Raw genomic sequence first — 16,597 nt, 5'->3', positions numbered from 1 at the left:
GCCTCATTCTCTCCACACACACCCCAGCCACACTATTTTATGTTGTCAGAAGGGTACAGAACATGTGCATGCTTGACATCTTCTCTTACTCAGGTGATTTGTTTTACCACTATGGTAAATGTACACTGCTGCACTCCATCCAGTTATGGTTAGTTTTTAATACATGCCTCACAGGGACCTTTGGTTTAGATAATTAGATGTGAGTGATTGAACCCTGTGACCCAGGATTGATGGGAAGCTCCCACTGTCAGCCCTCTGTCCCCCAAACTGCCAATGAGCATTCTCCCCAATGGTTTGTACTCATTTTGAGAAAAAGGTGGTGGGGCTTTTGAAGACCACCATCTACATTTCTCTACTCCTTGTTTATCCTTGTAGTGTAACCTGCAGTTCCTTTTGTCAACCTGTAAAAATGGATCCATGCTAGTCCATCTTGGATGAAGTCCATTTTGTTGTTTGTTTAAAAAAAATACTTTATGTATGGTATGTTTTCTCTTTGTTAATTCAGTGCTGTATTTTAATTACACAGGAGTGTAATAAACCACAAGAAGCATTTGGTTTTGAACAGGCAGCAAGAGACTACACACTTCGCACATTTGGAGAAATGGCAGATGCCTTCAAGTCAGATTATTTCAATATGCCAGTGCATGTATGTTCACACTTCTAATGAGTCTGTTAACTTGGGTTTCATTATTGGGTTTATTAAAATTTGCATTCGGGGGAAACTCTTGTGTTGGTATCTAGAAAACAAAAATGGAGAATTTAGTTATGAATTTGGAGTGGGAAACTAAACGCTGGCAGTAGGGTTTCTATCTCATCCTTATAAAGTGGGTGGCGATGCGATTATTTATAAGACAGAATGGCAGCTGTTTCCCATTTGGTTTTTTACGTGATAAAGTTGAAGATTCAGAATTGACACTCCCTGGGCAGAACCAGTGTGGGGAAGGAGTTAAGGTGTCGAAAGATTCTTGCCTCCCTCTCCCACTGCTATCCTGGCATTTTAAAGGAATTCAGTGTAACTTGCATTTTAATGAACAGGTGGCTACTTTAACAACTTGACGGCCCCAGAAAGGATTTATATCCTGCTTGGTACTTATTTATTTGCCATGACACTTCCATACTGCCCATCAGCTAAGTCCTTTGGTACTAGTTACTACCTGACAAACTTATCTTGTCACCTTTTCTAATGTTTTCTCTAGCATTTATTCTGATTTAATGCATTTGTTAAAAGAGTTTAACACTGAGTTGTGGAGTACAATATCTTCTAACAGTACCAATGTAAATAATAATTTTTTTTTACTGACTCCCTAAAACTGCATGTGTTTGTAGTAACAGAAAGCGAGTACTGACCCCTGCAAAATGTTGAAATGACCAGTGATACTTGCATGCATGTATAATTCTTATTGATGCCCATTAGAGACTATTAAATCTATGACCCTAGGAATAGGATTCCCCCAACCTAAAATATTTTAACTATTAACCTGAGATACCTGAATCATCCACTGGTCCATCTCATCTTTCTCATTGGCATGTCTCTATTCATGCAAGGACCCCCAAGTTTCTTTCTATGTGGCACTTCAACTGGTCCAGGGAAAGTATGAAAGTGGTATTTTCCTTTGTTTTCATGGTTTTCACCACTAAGGTGCACTTCTAGTTCCTTTCCAGCTCTCTTTGTCTGTCTTGTTTCATTGTGGCCTCTCCTACTTATATTTGCAGCATACCTGCTACATTCCCCCTGTTTTTTGATAGGGGATGGCATTCTGTGTTAAGGATAGTAACACTTAACCCTCACCACCTTACAATTCCGTTTCGACCCTTTATATTTATAACATGCTGCTGTTTTATTTTTTGTTAGTGAGTAACTTTTACCTGCCTCTTGTTCAGATGGTTCCTACAGAATTGGTTGAGAAAGAGTTTTGGCGTCTTGTTAGCACAATTGAAGAAGATGTTACAGTGGAATATGGTGCTGATATTGCTTCAAAGGAGTTTGGCAGTGGGTTTCCTGTGAGAGGTGGGAAAATCAAATTAAAACCAGAAGAAGAGGTAAGATTTGATTATTAACTAATATTTGGCATGTAGGCTGTTAGGAAACATATATAAAATTTCATGGATTCAAAGTAAGAAATGAGCAACTCAGACTGGCCCCAGCCTTTTGGCGGTTTCTCTGCTTGTGAATTAGGTGGTGGTTATGGTATTTTTCAGTTCCAAAATGACCATCTTGCTGATTCTTCAAGAGGAGGGAGGAAAGCACTTTGCTATCACTTTAGACGTGAATGAAATTCTGGAACAACAATATACTCCCCCAGATCAAGTACTTCCTTCCAATGTGGTAAAATAAGCCAAAAATTTCCCAGATGGGAATAATTTGAAGCCAATTGCTTAGCTGCTCAGAGTTTCTATGCTTATTTCAACCATGAAAGCTTTTAAACTAGCTATTTAGTCCAAAATCACAATCTTTTGTTCACATACTATTTTTTTAACAAATCATCCAGATGACTTGGCCATCAAATTTTTGTTCTTTTGGCTTTGTCTTGTTTGTCTTTCATTCCTTTTTGGAGCACATAAATTCCAACTGTTGCAAAGGGGGGCGGGAATCAGAAGACCATTGTAGCCCTGGCTGGTGTACATCACCTTTGTCCTACAGTCCCATACCTCCCTTCATTACATTTTTAGCCCAGGTTTCCCACCCACCCTTCCTTGTTGCACTGGAATAGAACTACTGTCATAATTCCACCCGACCCCCTGCCCTTAGACTCCAATTTGAAGGAAGAGGACTTTGTGTGGCACAAAGCTGGGGAGGTTTGCAAAACAGTGAAATACCTTTTGCAAATGATTCAAGGTAAAGGTAAAGGTACCGCTGCCCGTACGGGCCAGTCGTGTCCGACTCTAGGGTTGTGCACCCATCTCACTTAAGAGGCCGGCGGCCAGCGCTGTCCGGTGACACTTCGGGGTCATGTGACCAGCATGACAAAGCTGCTCTGGCGAGCCAGCACCAGTGCAGCACATGGAAACACCGTTTACCTTCCCGCTAGAAAGTGGTACCTATTTATCTACTTGCACTTAGGGGTGCTTTCGAACTGCTAGGTGGGGGGTGCTTTCGAACTGCTAGGTGGGCAGGAGCTGGGACCGAAAGACGGGAGCTCACCCCGCCGCAGGGATTCGAACCGCCGACCATGCGATTGGCAAGCCCTAGGTGCTGAGGTTTTACCCACAGTGCCACACGCGATTCAAAGACACTATGAAATCCCCCTCCTTTCTCTGATTCACATGGCACCGGAATTAGTGGTGCCCGCCCTGTGGAACACCCTCCCATCAGATACCAAGGAAATAAACAACTATCTGACTTTTAGAAGACATCTGAAGGCAGCCCTGCTTATAGAAGTTTTTAATGTTTAATGTTTTATCGTGCTTTTAATATTCTGTTGGGAGCCACCCAGAGTGACTGGGGAAACCTAGTCAGATGGATGGGGTATAAATAATAATGTTGTTTGTTTGTTTGTTTGTTTGTTTGTTTGTTTGTTTGTTTGTTTGTTTGTTTGCTTGTTTGTTGAAATCAGTAAGAGGTCCTGCTGCTTTTCAAGGCTGAGAAGGGAAGATCTCGCTCTGTCTTGCACTGGGCTGTGATGGAAAGCAGCAGGATCTCTTGTTGCTTTCTGATTTCTGCAGCTTCATGTGAGTTAGAAAAGGCAGGGGGAAATCCATGCCATCTGCACTGAGAGATATTTTACTGTTCTGATGTTCAGCACACCAAGGAAATGTGGGAGGAAGGAGTAATCCAGGGTGGGAAAACCTGTGGCTCTTCTGATGTTATTGGATTCCCATCAGCCTCAGTCAGTATGGCTTGTGGCATGGGATTATGGGAGTTGGAGCCCAGAGAAACACAATTTTCCTGCTCCTGGATGAACGCTTCTTGCATCCCCTTCTCTTCATAAGTTCTGTAAAATTACAGTTGTGTGTGGACATCCACATGTACCCATCTTCATTTGGCCCTTCAGCATACGGGTGGGCATTCCTGGATGCTAATGGAAATGAAGTACATAACTGCAGTATGGAACCATTATTTTTATTTTATTTTACAGCTGAGAATTATGCCTCAGCAATGCTAAGACATCCTACTTCCAAGCAGCCCAGGTGATCTGTAATACATGTATTAGGACACAAGTGCAATCAGAACTTAATAGGAATATAAATTTATTTTACTGGAAAAGCTAATGTTAAAGCAATAGCTAGACTTAGGGTGGTAAAGTACCCATGCAATATTCTTATGGCATTTTTTAGAGTTACGAAATTAGAAAAATGTCCTCCTCAAATAGAAAACTGCTTTTAAAATGTGGTTTATATTAAACCTGTGGACTCTTCCATTTGCTTTGCTTTCAGGAGTATCTTGATAGTGGATGGAATTTGAACAATATGCCTGTGATGGAACAGTCTGTACTTGCTCACATCACTGCAGATATATGTGGAATGAAGTTGCCTTGGCTATATGTAGGGATGTGCTTTTCCTCATTTTGCTGGCATATTGAGGATCACTGGAGCTATTCCATCAACTATCTGCACTGGTGAGTTTATAGGGAATGGAGCATATAGATATGTTTGTGCAACCTGATATTTATAGGTCACCAGACTATAATGTTTCCTTTCCTTTTAACATTAATATCTAGGTATTTGTATCTCTGCATACCTAAATTGTCTCCCCACTTATAGGGCATAATTATGATCCTAAAACCTGCAAATGGTTGATTATTGTAGTTTATCTGCTTTTTTTATGTTTGCAGGGGGGAGCCTAAAACATGGTATGGAGCCCCAGGATATGCAGCTGAGCAACTGGAAGATGTAATGAAGAAGTTGGCTCCTGAGCTATTTGAATCTCAGCCAGACCTTTTACACCAGCTGGTTACAATTATGAATCCCAATACATTAATGTCTCATGGTGTGCCTGTATGTCATTGAGCTTTTGTTTTCACCCCCTACCCCTTCTAGTGTAAGGTTCATAGTTTAAGCAGTTGTTTTGTAGTACCTGACAAACTTCAAGCTTTTTTGCAAACACTAATAGTTGTGATGTTTCATGAGCTATAGCTATAGAAAGAGCAATACTGTCCTTGCTTCTCAATAATTGATTTGAAACTAGCAAAACCAATTTTTGTTTGCTGTTCCAAGCTCGTATTGTGCACAAAAATGAGCACAATTCGATAGTGGATGATTATTAATTCCTCTGTTGCATATTGCTTGCTTTTTGTGCAAATTATAGTCTCCAGGTAGGAATTCTGTGTCTGTAAAATGATGTAATGAATTTTCTTCAAGGGCACTACTTTGGAGTAATTCCTATAAAGGAATAAATGTGGAAAGTTACATCAGAATGGAAAATCTAAATGGAAAGAGTTATTACCGTATATACTTGAGTATAAGCCAACCTGGATATAAGCTGAGGCACCTTATTTTAGCACAAAAAAATGGGAAAACTTACTGACTCTAATATAAACTGGTTCACCACACCACAAACCTGGTGGTAGCAGCATTGGTGGAGGAAGAACAAGTAGTCTGAAAGGGCTGCTTTCAGGCTGCTCGTTCCTCCTCTGCTGCCGCTGACAGCGGCAAAGGTGGAGGAGGAGGAGGAAGGAGCAGCCCGCTCGTCCCTCCGTCACCGCCTCTGCCGCTCGCAAGAGCAGGCATAGGAGCTGCGGTTGGGAGAGGCACGTGCACCGCCTCTCCCAACCGTGGCTCCTGTGCCTGCCCTTGAGAAAGGCAGGCGGTGGCGGCGGGACCAGTGGCGAGAAAGGGCTCCTTTTGGGGCGCTCCACCCTCCGCCTCCTGCCTTGAATATAAGCCAAGGGGGGCCTTTTCAGCATTAAAAATGTGCTGAAAATTTGGCTTATACTTGAGTATATACGGTATTAGTCTTTCTTCTCCCTCTCCCTCACCAGATACTACAAAGCTTTAAAGGTGACTTGCAGCAAAGAAGTAAGATATAAACATTCTATGCAACAAAACATCTGTGTGGATAATACTGAGCTAGATGGACCAGTGCTCTGACTTTATGTGAAGATAGAAGCATCCTTATAACAGTGATTATATACCAATTATGAGCTATTGAAATCCCCTTCCCCAGCTGCAACAGTAAGATAACCATTACAACAGGGAGCTAACAAAACTCTTCAAGCAGCGGAAGGAAACATTTTACAATAAAATGCCGAGGTGTCTTGGCCTGGTGCCAAAAGATGTGGAGTTATGGGTTGTTTACATACCACTTTTTGGCTCAAAACCCCCCAAAGCAGTGAATGACGTGGTAGTACAAAAGAAATATACAATAGGTAAATCAAAACAATATAAAATAGCTAAAGCACCAAACACTCCTGATCACATTTGAGAGCTGCATTCATGTTTTCGCCACAAAAGCAGCTCCACAGCATTACGCATCTCATTTAATTTGCATCTTGTGCAGCACCAGTAGCATGTTGTCACTGGAAAACAGGTTGTAGGCTGGGTAAAACAGGTTGTGTCCAACTTGGTTTTACTCGTAGCAGAGACATTGATTACTTACTTTATTTGAATGTTCTCTTTGTACTATTACAAAACTTTAATAAACATGTTTAAATAAAAAAGAGCAAACCTGTTGCAATGACTAGCTCTGGGCTAGTCATGTTCATTAATTTCAGTGGCTCTACGCTGAGTAAAAGCTTAGTTGAATAGCTTCCTTAATATTTAGCCCCTTTATGTTTGCCAACATAATGTGACAGAGAGCGTATTAGAGTTAGAGGCTGAATCACCTGGATAATTGAACCCCTCAGGATCCATGGGTTTCGACAGCTGTCCCATTTTGTGAGCAGCAATGACTTATTTCTGACGGTGATGATGATGATGGCTGTCATCATAGATAGCTTGAAAAAAAGGCTTGGACAAACTCACGGGATATTTCTGTCAGCACCAAATAGATTTGATAGGTAAATGTACAGAAGCAGTCCATACTTCTGGACACCAGATGGTGGGGACAAAGAACATGGAGGGTTGTTTCTCCCTTTACACCACATTTATGGGTTTCCTGGATGCAACTGAGTAACTATGGTTAGAATCCAAATGGATACTTGGTCTGATCTAGATGGCTTTTTAAAAGATTCCTAAAAATTCTAAATTTTCAACTTCAGCATTTTCTGGTTTGCTTTGCTTTGCCATAGATTTACCGTACCAACCAGTGTGCTGGTGAATTTGTGATTACATTTCCAAGAGCCTATCATAGTGGCTTTAATCAAGGTTTCAACTTTGCTGAAGCTGTTAATTTTTGCACTGTTGACTGGGTAAGTTTTCCATTTTATTGCCATCTTGTTAGAAAGCATATTCTGAAATGTGAAGGTATGGCCATTGTTTCCTTTAACCTTCAAAACACTTCTGTGAGTTGGATCACGGTGTGGATAGTATGAGTTTTATTCTTTTTTTAGAATATGAAATCAGGTTTTAAAAGATCTTGCTGTATTCTTTGGACACCTTGTCATCATCTCACCTTAAGAAGCAAACTAATGTTATACATTTTGTTTCTGATTCAAAATTTTGTAGAAGGGCTTCATTGTGCATATAGCATTCTTGACTGCTGAGGTCTTCCAATCCACTGAAGTAAAATGGATATATCCTTGCCGATGTATTCCAAATGCTGTGAATGGTTGAAACATTTCAGCTGGAAGTGTGCTGCCAAGTTTCTGGTTATGCTTCAGTTTTACACATAGCACTGTACAATCTTAATTAGCATTGAATTCCTTTCTGCAGAGAATGGTTTTAAATACTTATTTGTACAGGGTCCTAGAATGGACTGTGCTTACTTTGTTTATTCTGGATCAAGTGGACTGCATTAATTTAATAATTTGGCCAGTGATGTATTGGCAAGAATCTGTTGCTTTATACAGCTTCACCTCTCCTGAGAACATTAAGAAAATCTGTTTATTGTATTTTTTCTTCTAGTTGCCATTGGGACGTCAGTGTGTGGAGCACTATCGTTTATTAAACCGCTACTGTGTGTTTTCTCATGATGAGATGATATGCAGAATGGCTGCCAAAGCAGAGACTCTTGATGTAGTGGTAGCGTCTACTGTTGAGAAAGACATGGCTATTATGATTGAAGATGAAAAGGCTTTACGGGAGGCTGTGTGTAAACTGGTATGTTTTATGAAGTTAAGCGATTAGCAGTGAAATTGTTTCAAAGCAAGCAGCTCAGTGGTAGCCACCTACTTTGCTTGCAGGTCTCTCTAAGCAAGCCATCTCAAAGCCCTGAGCCACTTACAAACTTTTGAGGCCCCCTAGCCAGTGGTGGCCTCTCTCCTTTATTATTCGACCGATAGTCAGAAATAAACATTACACAATACAGAGTTATAAACTAAACATCATAGGGGTACATAAATAAGGTAGGGCCACAATACTAGACCGCCAGTGGTGGCTTACTTCTGAGACCCACTGAGTTCCATGGGGATTGTTCTCTGATAAGTATGTACAAGATTGCAGCCTGAAACCGCTAGTGTTAAAGGTGCCCCATGAACTTCCAAGCTATGGGGGGGGGGATTCCTCCCAAGGTATTCACTTCAATACTTAAACTGGTGTTGAATATTGAGTGGAATGGGACTTGGGAGATAAAGGGTTAAAAACACAGCTCAGATGGATGAGACCTCCTGGCCATAGCAGTACTTTTGGACTGAGTGACTGTGTTGTGCAGAGAGTTGATAGGCCAGTGAACAGGAGCTGGAGAAGGTCCTCCTGGAGAATACACACTTCTCTCAGAGTTTAAATTGGTTGTGGAAGAATATATGGAACAGGAAAAAATGTGCCTTTGCAAAAAAAATTGGGAGGGGTGTTAAAAAGCACTTGGTGTTTTAAGCCCTGGTTGCCCTAATGGCTCCACTGCCCCAGCCATAATAACTATGAAACATGACAACAAACAAAAACAAAATAAGGAACCACAACAGAAAAATAGACATATTTTGATTTTTTTAAATTTAGGCTTTTCTACCCTTTTCCTGTGGAAATGCATAAATTACTGAGGTAAAATAGTAGTTTCATGTAAAACGGCAGTTGATATTAAGCATATGACAGAACTCCATATCAGTTAACCAAAAATGGTGTCTTTTAGCAAATCATCCATTTGTTTAAATTTGCATTTCTAAGCTGGGAGGGTGTGTCGCAATCTGGTCCAATGTACATAAAAACGAGTTGTGAAACATCAAATTTCCCCAAAATAACAAGTGTTGAATTAAATTTGAGGCTTCCTTTGAACTTGAGGCCTCGGGGCAAATGGCCCTCCTAGGTACCTCTCTGTTTGGCCCTGCTTCCAGGTTCAATTTCAGCATCTCTAGGTATGGCAGGGAATGTCCCTTCTCTCAAATATGCCAACAGTAATGAGGTAGATGGATCAATGTTCTGACACTGCATAAGGCAGCTTCCTACATTTCTATGTCCTGTACTCTCAACTAGCAAGGAGAGAGATTCCTACTTCTATTGCTTGCATAGTAGCTGCCTCATGGGTAGTCCATATTAGAAAAAACAATCAGAATGTTTGGTCGTTAATGCAGGTAACGTTTATTTTTTTTGAAAAGTTTAATTATTTGTTTACTAACTTTGGTAAGGTAATTAATGTCTTAGCTGTTTAACTTCACTATTTAAAATCCTTAATTCCAAAAAATGATAATAATTTTAATTTGCATGATGGGGTAATTTACTCATAAATGTACAGTTTACATGCAGTGAATCAATTTATTTTTATGGAAAGTAGCTATGCCTGAATCTCTCAGGATGGTACCTTGCCATTCTTGAAATTTACTAACATCCATGAACTGTTTTGTTTTTACTTTCCTATGAAGTGAATGACTGTTGTTTATTACAGGGGGTTACAGATTTAGAGAGAGTGAATTTGGAAATATTGCCCGATGATGAACGACAGTGCATAAAGTGTAAAACCACTTGTTACATGTCTGCAGTCTACTGTTCTTGTAATCCTGACTTATTGGCATGCCTGTATCATGTAGAGGACCTCTGCACATGTCCCGCTTATAAATACAAAATGGGGTAAGATTTTGTTTGCAAAATCTATTCCGAGGAATAGAAATGTTTTTCTTAAAGTATAATTGCATTTCTTTTTCCTGCTTTTGCTGAATATTGTGTGTAGTAAAAGATTGCATATTAGAAGCTTAAACAACAAATTTTGTTTGGTTTCTTATCACAGCCAATAATAGGTTAGATTTTTAAATAAACAGCAACAGAGCATAGTTGTATGTATAGGAGGGAGGGAAGTTACAGAAGCATAGCTTTTTCTGGGGTAGTTCTAGGTGAATTCTTTGCATTTTCAGTTTCATTTGGGGACAGGCAGTGTATCTTTTGGATTTGCTCCCCCCTCAGTGTTTAGCTAATAAATACCTTAATATTGTAATACATTATTTTGGAAGAAGCTGTTGGATTGAAAAAATGATATGCTTGGTCCTTTCTAGCTTATGTCACTTAAGTTATGTATAGCTTTTCTCTGTAGTTGATTTTATGACTTCCTTCCCAAGTTTTCCCCATCCTTATTGCTCTAAAATACTGTATCTCTGAAAAGCAGGTACAAACTACCAGGAAGTGTTTCCATGCTGCTGTTTGCCACTGTGTAGGTTATGGGGGGGGGTGTTATATAGACATGGTTGTGTTGCACACCTGTTGCTGCGGCTATCACACTTTAGGTATACATATATATATACCTGCATATATATATGCAGCCCTGCCATTTGATTTACCTGTTATCCCTTCCTTCTAAAGCAGGGGTTGAGGAGAAATTTAAAGAGTAGAGTGACGCATCATCTCCAGAGGAGGAAAAAACTTAAACACGTAGCAGAGTTCCCATAAAATAGACCAGAGGCAATTGTACTTCATCCAGCAGAGCTTTACTTGCTACTGAAGGCAAATGGGCATAATCTCATTTGCATGGAATAATAATAATTTTATTATTTATACCCCGCCCATCTGGCTGGGTTTCCCCAGCCACTCTGGGTGGCTTATAGCACATATAAAAACGTCGTAGAATGTCAGACATTAAAAAATTTCCTGATACATGGCTGCCTTCAGATGTCTTCTAAAAGTTGTATGGTTCTTTATCTCCTTGACATCTGATGGGAGGGTGTTCCACAGGGAGGGCAAAGGTGAAAGCAAATCCCTCCCCATCCCATTGTTTTCGGAATCACTTCTCCACAGCTGTCTGGACCTTTGGACCACTTCTGTGGTCAGAAGTAACTCTTGATGAGAGAAGAATAGATGGGGGAAACTGTACAGCCAAGTTCAGTTCCCTGTTGTCCTGCACTTTAAAACTTGTCCTACCCCATAGGGAATTGACAGAGTGTGGTCAACCCCACATCTTTTCTCCTTTCCTTTTCCTCCCCCATCAATTAGTAAATAAAAATGTGTCAATATGACGAAACTGCATCACAGGCTCAGTGATCCCCAGTTCACATTATTGAATTCTGGCTGTGGAGGTGGGAAAGCTTTAAAACACAGTGACATTGCATCATTCATTTTTGTTTCTTAGCTCTTAGAAAGGGGAGAAGTGGGGCTGCTACCTTTGGCAGTGGCTACAGTCTCCGTAACATTTCAGCTTACTGTGCAGATTGTAGTAGAATAGTACATGCCAAAATGCTTCACTTAGAATTTCAAATTTGCAAGTATTTATAGAAATTCTGTTCTATTTCCAGATATCGTTACACATTAGATGAACTCTATCCAATGATGAATGCACTTAAGCTGCGGGCTGAATCCTACAATGAATGGGCTTCTAATGTAAATGAAGCTTTGGAGGCAAAAGTTAATAATAAAAAAAGTATGTATCTTTACCTTTTTGTTTTTGTGCTATGACTACATATTGTCAAATGTTGTTAGTTTGATATTATCAGGCTGTTATTTATCACATGTACCCAGAAATACCACTAAGTTCAGTGATACTTACTTTCCACTAAATGTACATATGACTGCAGCCTAGTTCTGTATAGGTTGAAGATGAGCAACCTCATCTGTTACCAAGCCAGGTTCAAGCTTTTTGTATTAATTTACAAAGCCCGGAACAACTTAGGTCGAGGGTACCCCAGAGCTCTCCTGAACCCTTTCCCCCCAGCTCAGTCACTGAAATCAACTGCAGGAATGCCATTGGTCGTTCGCAAAGTTAATGAAGGCTCATTTTACAACTATCAAAGGCCCAATCCTGTGGAATACTTTGCTAATAGAGATTCACCAGGCCACGTAGGCAACTAAGAATACATTCTTCCACAGGGTTTATTTAATGTCTGTTTTATACTTTTTTTATATGGTTTTTATTGTACAGTTTTATATTTTATTGCTGTAAACTGCTTTGATAAACCATATTTCACAGTGTATAAGACTAGGTTTTTTCCTAAAAAATAATGTCAAAATTTAGGAGGCGTCTTATAAATCTGAGTCCCCCAAAATAGGGGGGGGGGGTCTTATACATGGGGGCATCTTACAGACGGAAAAATATGGGATATATTTTTAAGACTTTGCAGTATTTTAAATAAATAAATAAAATAAATAAATAAATAAATAAATAAGAAAGTAGAATAGTTTACTATAAAAGTGCAGACCCAAAACAGCGCACTTTACTATTCTAATTACCAAAAATTTTGGTTCTCCCAAAGGTCTCATGAATTTCAAAGCTTTAATTGAAGAATCTGAAATGAGGAAGTTTCCAGACAATGATTTGCTGCGACACCTTCGTTTAGTTACTCAGGACGCAGAGAAATGTGCCTCAGTTGCACAACAGCTTCTTAATGGCAAACGGCAAACTAGGTATGTTTAATATGTGTCTTGTAGCTTGATTTCAAATTCCCAGGGGGTTTATTAGGAAAACTTGCTTCATGTCTTTAAATTATTGTGAGTGTTTAAACATTTTTTGCTTCTAAAAATGCTGAATACAACCCTACAGCATAAAGTGCTGAAAATAGCTAAATTACCTACATTTTTATTGAGGTTAAATGTGATAGAAACGTGCATATCTATGCTTGGCATCATCAGTTACTATGATGATGGGCATTAAAGGTAAAGGGACCCCTGACCATTAGGTCCAGTCGTGACCGACTCTGGGGTTGCGGCGCTCATCTCGCTTTATTGGCCAAGGGAGCCGGCGTACAGCATGACTAAGCAGCTTCTGGCGAAGCAGAGCAGCACACGGAAACGGCGTTTACCTTCCCGCCGGAGCGGTACCTATTTATCTACTTGCACTTTGACGTGCTTTTGAACTGCTAGGTTGGCAGGAGCAGGGACTGAGCAACGGGAGCTCACCCTGTCGCGGGGATTTGAACGGCTGACCTTCTGATCGGCAAGCCCTAGGCTCTGTGGTTTAACCCACAGCACCACCCGCGTTGGTGATGGGCATTACCTGGAGCTATAAGAGAGCTGAGCAATGTTCAGTTTTCCTTTGGGAGGAGTGCATGTTTGCAGCAAATAACACAATGAAGTAATTGTTTGTTCGTTCTGCTGTTCTCAGATAGCCACATTGACCTAATTAATAGGAAATAGCTGCAGACAGTCCTGCATTATCAAAGGAACCTTGGTGGCAATCTCCCATATCTTGAGGGGAGGGGTGTTGGCAGGAACAGAGTGTAACTTTCTTAGGCTTCTTTTAGCAATGGTAAACACCAAAGGAGATTAGAAGGAGCAAAACGCGAGTGGGAAAAGACATAGAGGCAAGCATCACATGGTGCTGAAGAAAATACTTTCTTTCAAAAGCACTCAAGTTTTCTATTTTTACACTTAATGTATTTTGAGTGCACCAGTTCTTTCAGTGGCAGAAGCAGCTTCTCAGTTTTTGAATGAGGAATTTATGTTTGGTGTAGCAGTAGACAATTGGAATGAGCATGGTAAGCAGTAAGATGGCCAACAGCAACACCAAATTATTCAAGGTAGTAAAAATAAAAGATATGTCTCCTAACAGGGCATTAAAATGGGAAATACAGCTCAGTGCATGTAAGTTTAAGGTAACACACATTGGCACTAAATAAAACGTCACCAGTGATGTCAGCTGATGGGCGGTTGGACGGGGTTTAGAGAAAATGGCCTTGTAGACCAGTTTTGACTCAGTAGTGGACCAGGTTTGGCCTGCAAACTGGATGTTCTCCACCCCTAGTGTACAGAAAGTGGAGAGATGTCATCCAATGAGGCTAAATGATGGGAGGTTCAAGACAGATAAAAGGGAGTACTTCATATAGCTAAACCTTGGAATTCACCATTGCAGGATCTGATGGTGGCCATCAGTTTAGCTTTTAAAGGAGATTAGGCAGATACATGGACAATAGGACTTGTAATGGCTACTACTCATGGCTACATGCTGTCTGCAGGTTCCAAGGGTGGCATGCCTCTAAATATTAATAATTGTGGGGTAACATGTGACTGAGAACTTTCCCCATGATGTCCTCCTTGTGGGCTACCCATAGACACTGGGTTGGCCACAGTGGGAAACAGGATTCTGGACTAATAGACTTTTGGTCTGATCCAGCAGGCTTCTTCTAATGTTCATGTGTTGCAGTGTTTGTAAAAAAAATTAGACCATTTTCTTCTGCACCTTTAAGATTTGCTATTGTTGTATGAAACTTGTGTTGGCTTCATTATTCTCTCAGAAGAGTAAAATTAACACATTCACACTTAACTTGGCATTGACCACATGCTGTTCCCCACCCCTAGCTTATAGTAAGTTTAAATAGCAGGTGAAAAAGTATCAATTGCAACAAAATTCCATCTGCTGTAGGAATTTCATTGAACAGTGGGGCAGAAATCCCTTTTTTAAAAAAATCATTTCTGATTATGCAAATAATTGGAAGCATGTTGTAATTATGTCTGTGCGATTGCAGGTATCGGTCTGGAGGAGGAAAATCTCAAAATCAGCTGACTGTGAATGAACTCCGTTTATTTGTTAGGCAGCTCTATGCTTTACCATGTGTCATCAGCCAAACAACATTGCTGAAGGTAAATTAGAGCATTCCAGATAATAAATCCTAAGAAAACAGACTCAGATTTCTGAATGTTCCAAGAATTTGGATAGAGAAACAAATGCCACTAGAGCCAACAACTTATTGGGACTAAACAAACCGTAGTTAAGCTTGTTGGGCAGGGTTCGGGCAATCAAGCAGTCAAGTCAAGTAACCTTTATTGGCATCACATAAGAACATTCAGAATACATTTAGACTAGATAGGCCAGTACGATCTCGTCGCCACCCCAACAGCACAGTCGCCTGCCAAAGGGCAGAAGAGGCGAGCAATCTGCCTCATCTCTGTGGGTTTCCAGCAAGGGCAGGATCCTGTAGCATACTTCGGCAACAAAAAATCAAATAGAGGAACTTTGCTACTGTCTTGGTGAGCTCCTGGTCTCTCCCCTGTAATAATATGTGCTCGATTCAGCAGCACATATACTAAAATTGGAACGATACAGAGAAGATTAGCATGGCCCCTGCGCAATCAAACAAAGAGTGGTTTTAATAAACGATGGGTTAGTGTTTTGTGAAAACCAGACATATATCATATTTTGGTGTATGTATTTGAACATAGTTTTAAATGAATGTAAATTGGCAGGTCTGCATTTCTGATTTTCTATGCTTTCTTGGTGTAGAAACCTTACCCCAGGGAGTTGTCACTTCCTAAGAACAGGAAGAATATGAATTCCTATTGGAGCTCTCCCTGACCAAAATCCAAATCTAATAAAGTTGACTTGGTTAACTCATACAAAATTCTGAAACACATCAGAATTTTTGGTCATTATTTATTTAAGCAGATCTTGGCAAAGTTGATAAGCTCTTAAAATGAGATTTGTTCAGAAATCTTAAAATCTGAGGAATTGTTATTTTTTTACTTCTTGGAAACAAATACGCCTGGCATTCTGAAAAACCTGCTAGGTGGCTTGCTGTTCAGGTGAAAATGACAGAATAGATTTCATGATATTTTGGTGGGAGAGTTTTAAACCCTTGACATATTTTTCTGCTTTATATTTCAGGATCTTCTTAATCGTGTGGAAGACTTTCAGAAGTATAGCCAAAAACTCCTCTCTGAAGAAATTCCCAGTGCTTCAGAAATACAGGAACTGTTGGATGTCAGTTTTGACTTTGATGTTGATCTTCCCCAGCTAAGTGAATTACGGATACGTCTAGAGCAAGCCCACTGGCTGGAAGATGTGCAGCATGTTTGCTTGGACCAAAATTCTCTTACTCTGGATGATATGAGAAGACTTATAGACTCTGGTGTTGGGCTCGCTCCTCATCCTGCTGTTGAGAAGGCAATGGCTAAGCTGCAAGAGCTGTTGACAGTATCTGAACACTGGGATGACAAGGCTAGAACCCTGATAAAAGCCAGGTAAAAACTGAATCTTCCTCTTTCAGAACTATTGCAGTTACCACACACTGCTTTCAAGTAATTATTTTCCCAAACTTTCACAAAAATGAGGAAAGGTGAGTCTGTAGCACTCTGTGTATAGGAAAGAAAGTGAGATGGTATATTCTCTGTCCCAGCAGGCAGGAAATGGCTACCCCATCTTCCTCTTGAAGGCATTTGGGTGAAGACGAGTCCTACAATAATGTATTGAGCCTAGTTTTAACTACAGGCATTAACTTGTTTC

The 16,597-nt window shown here is 40.2% G+C and overlaps 1 protein-coding gene across 2 annotated transcripts in view; it reads left to right on the top strand.

Moving 5' to 3' along the window:
• KDM5B (lysine demethylase 5B) overlaps window positions 1–16,597 on the top strand; it is a 49,039-nt gene that overhangs the window by 23,580 nt on the left and 8,862 nt on the right. For both annotated transcript variants that reach the window (XM_081866590.1, XM_081866589.1), the window contains 11 exons: window positions 527–646; window positions 1,882–2,040; window positions 4,375–4,556; window positions 4,773–4,935; window positions 7,167–7,286; window positions 7,942–8,136; window positions 9,851–10,032; window positions 11,682–11,806; window positions 12,636–12,786; window positions 14,844–14,958; window positions 15,980–16,335. In XM_081866590.1, coding sequence (XP_081722716.1) covers window positions 527–646; window positions 1,882–2,040; window positions 4,375–4,556; window positions 4,773–4,935; window positions 7,167–7,286; window positions 7,942–8,136; window positions 9,851–10,032; window positions 11,682–11,806; window positions 12,636–12,786; window positions 14,844–14,958; window positions 15,980–16,335 — 1,868 coding nt within the window. The remainder of the gene's footprint in view (window positions 1–526; window positions 647–1,881; window positions 2,041–4,374; window positions 4,557–4,772; window positions 4,936–7,166; window positions 7,287–7,941; window positions 8,137–9,850; window positions 10,033–11,681; window positions 11,807–12,635; window positions 12,787–14,843; window positions 14,959–15,979; window positions 16,336–16,597) is intronic.

This window comes from Podarcis erhardii (assembly GCF_964252035.2).
Source record: "Podarcis erhardii genome assembly, chromosome: 6".
In the NCBI taxonomy this organism is placed as follows: Eukaryota; Metazoa; Chordata; class Lepidosauria; order Squamata; family Lacertidae; genus Podarcis; species Podarcis erhardii.
This window is presented reverse-complemented; position numbering and strand designations above follow the sequence as displayed.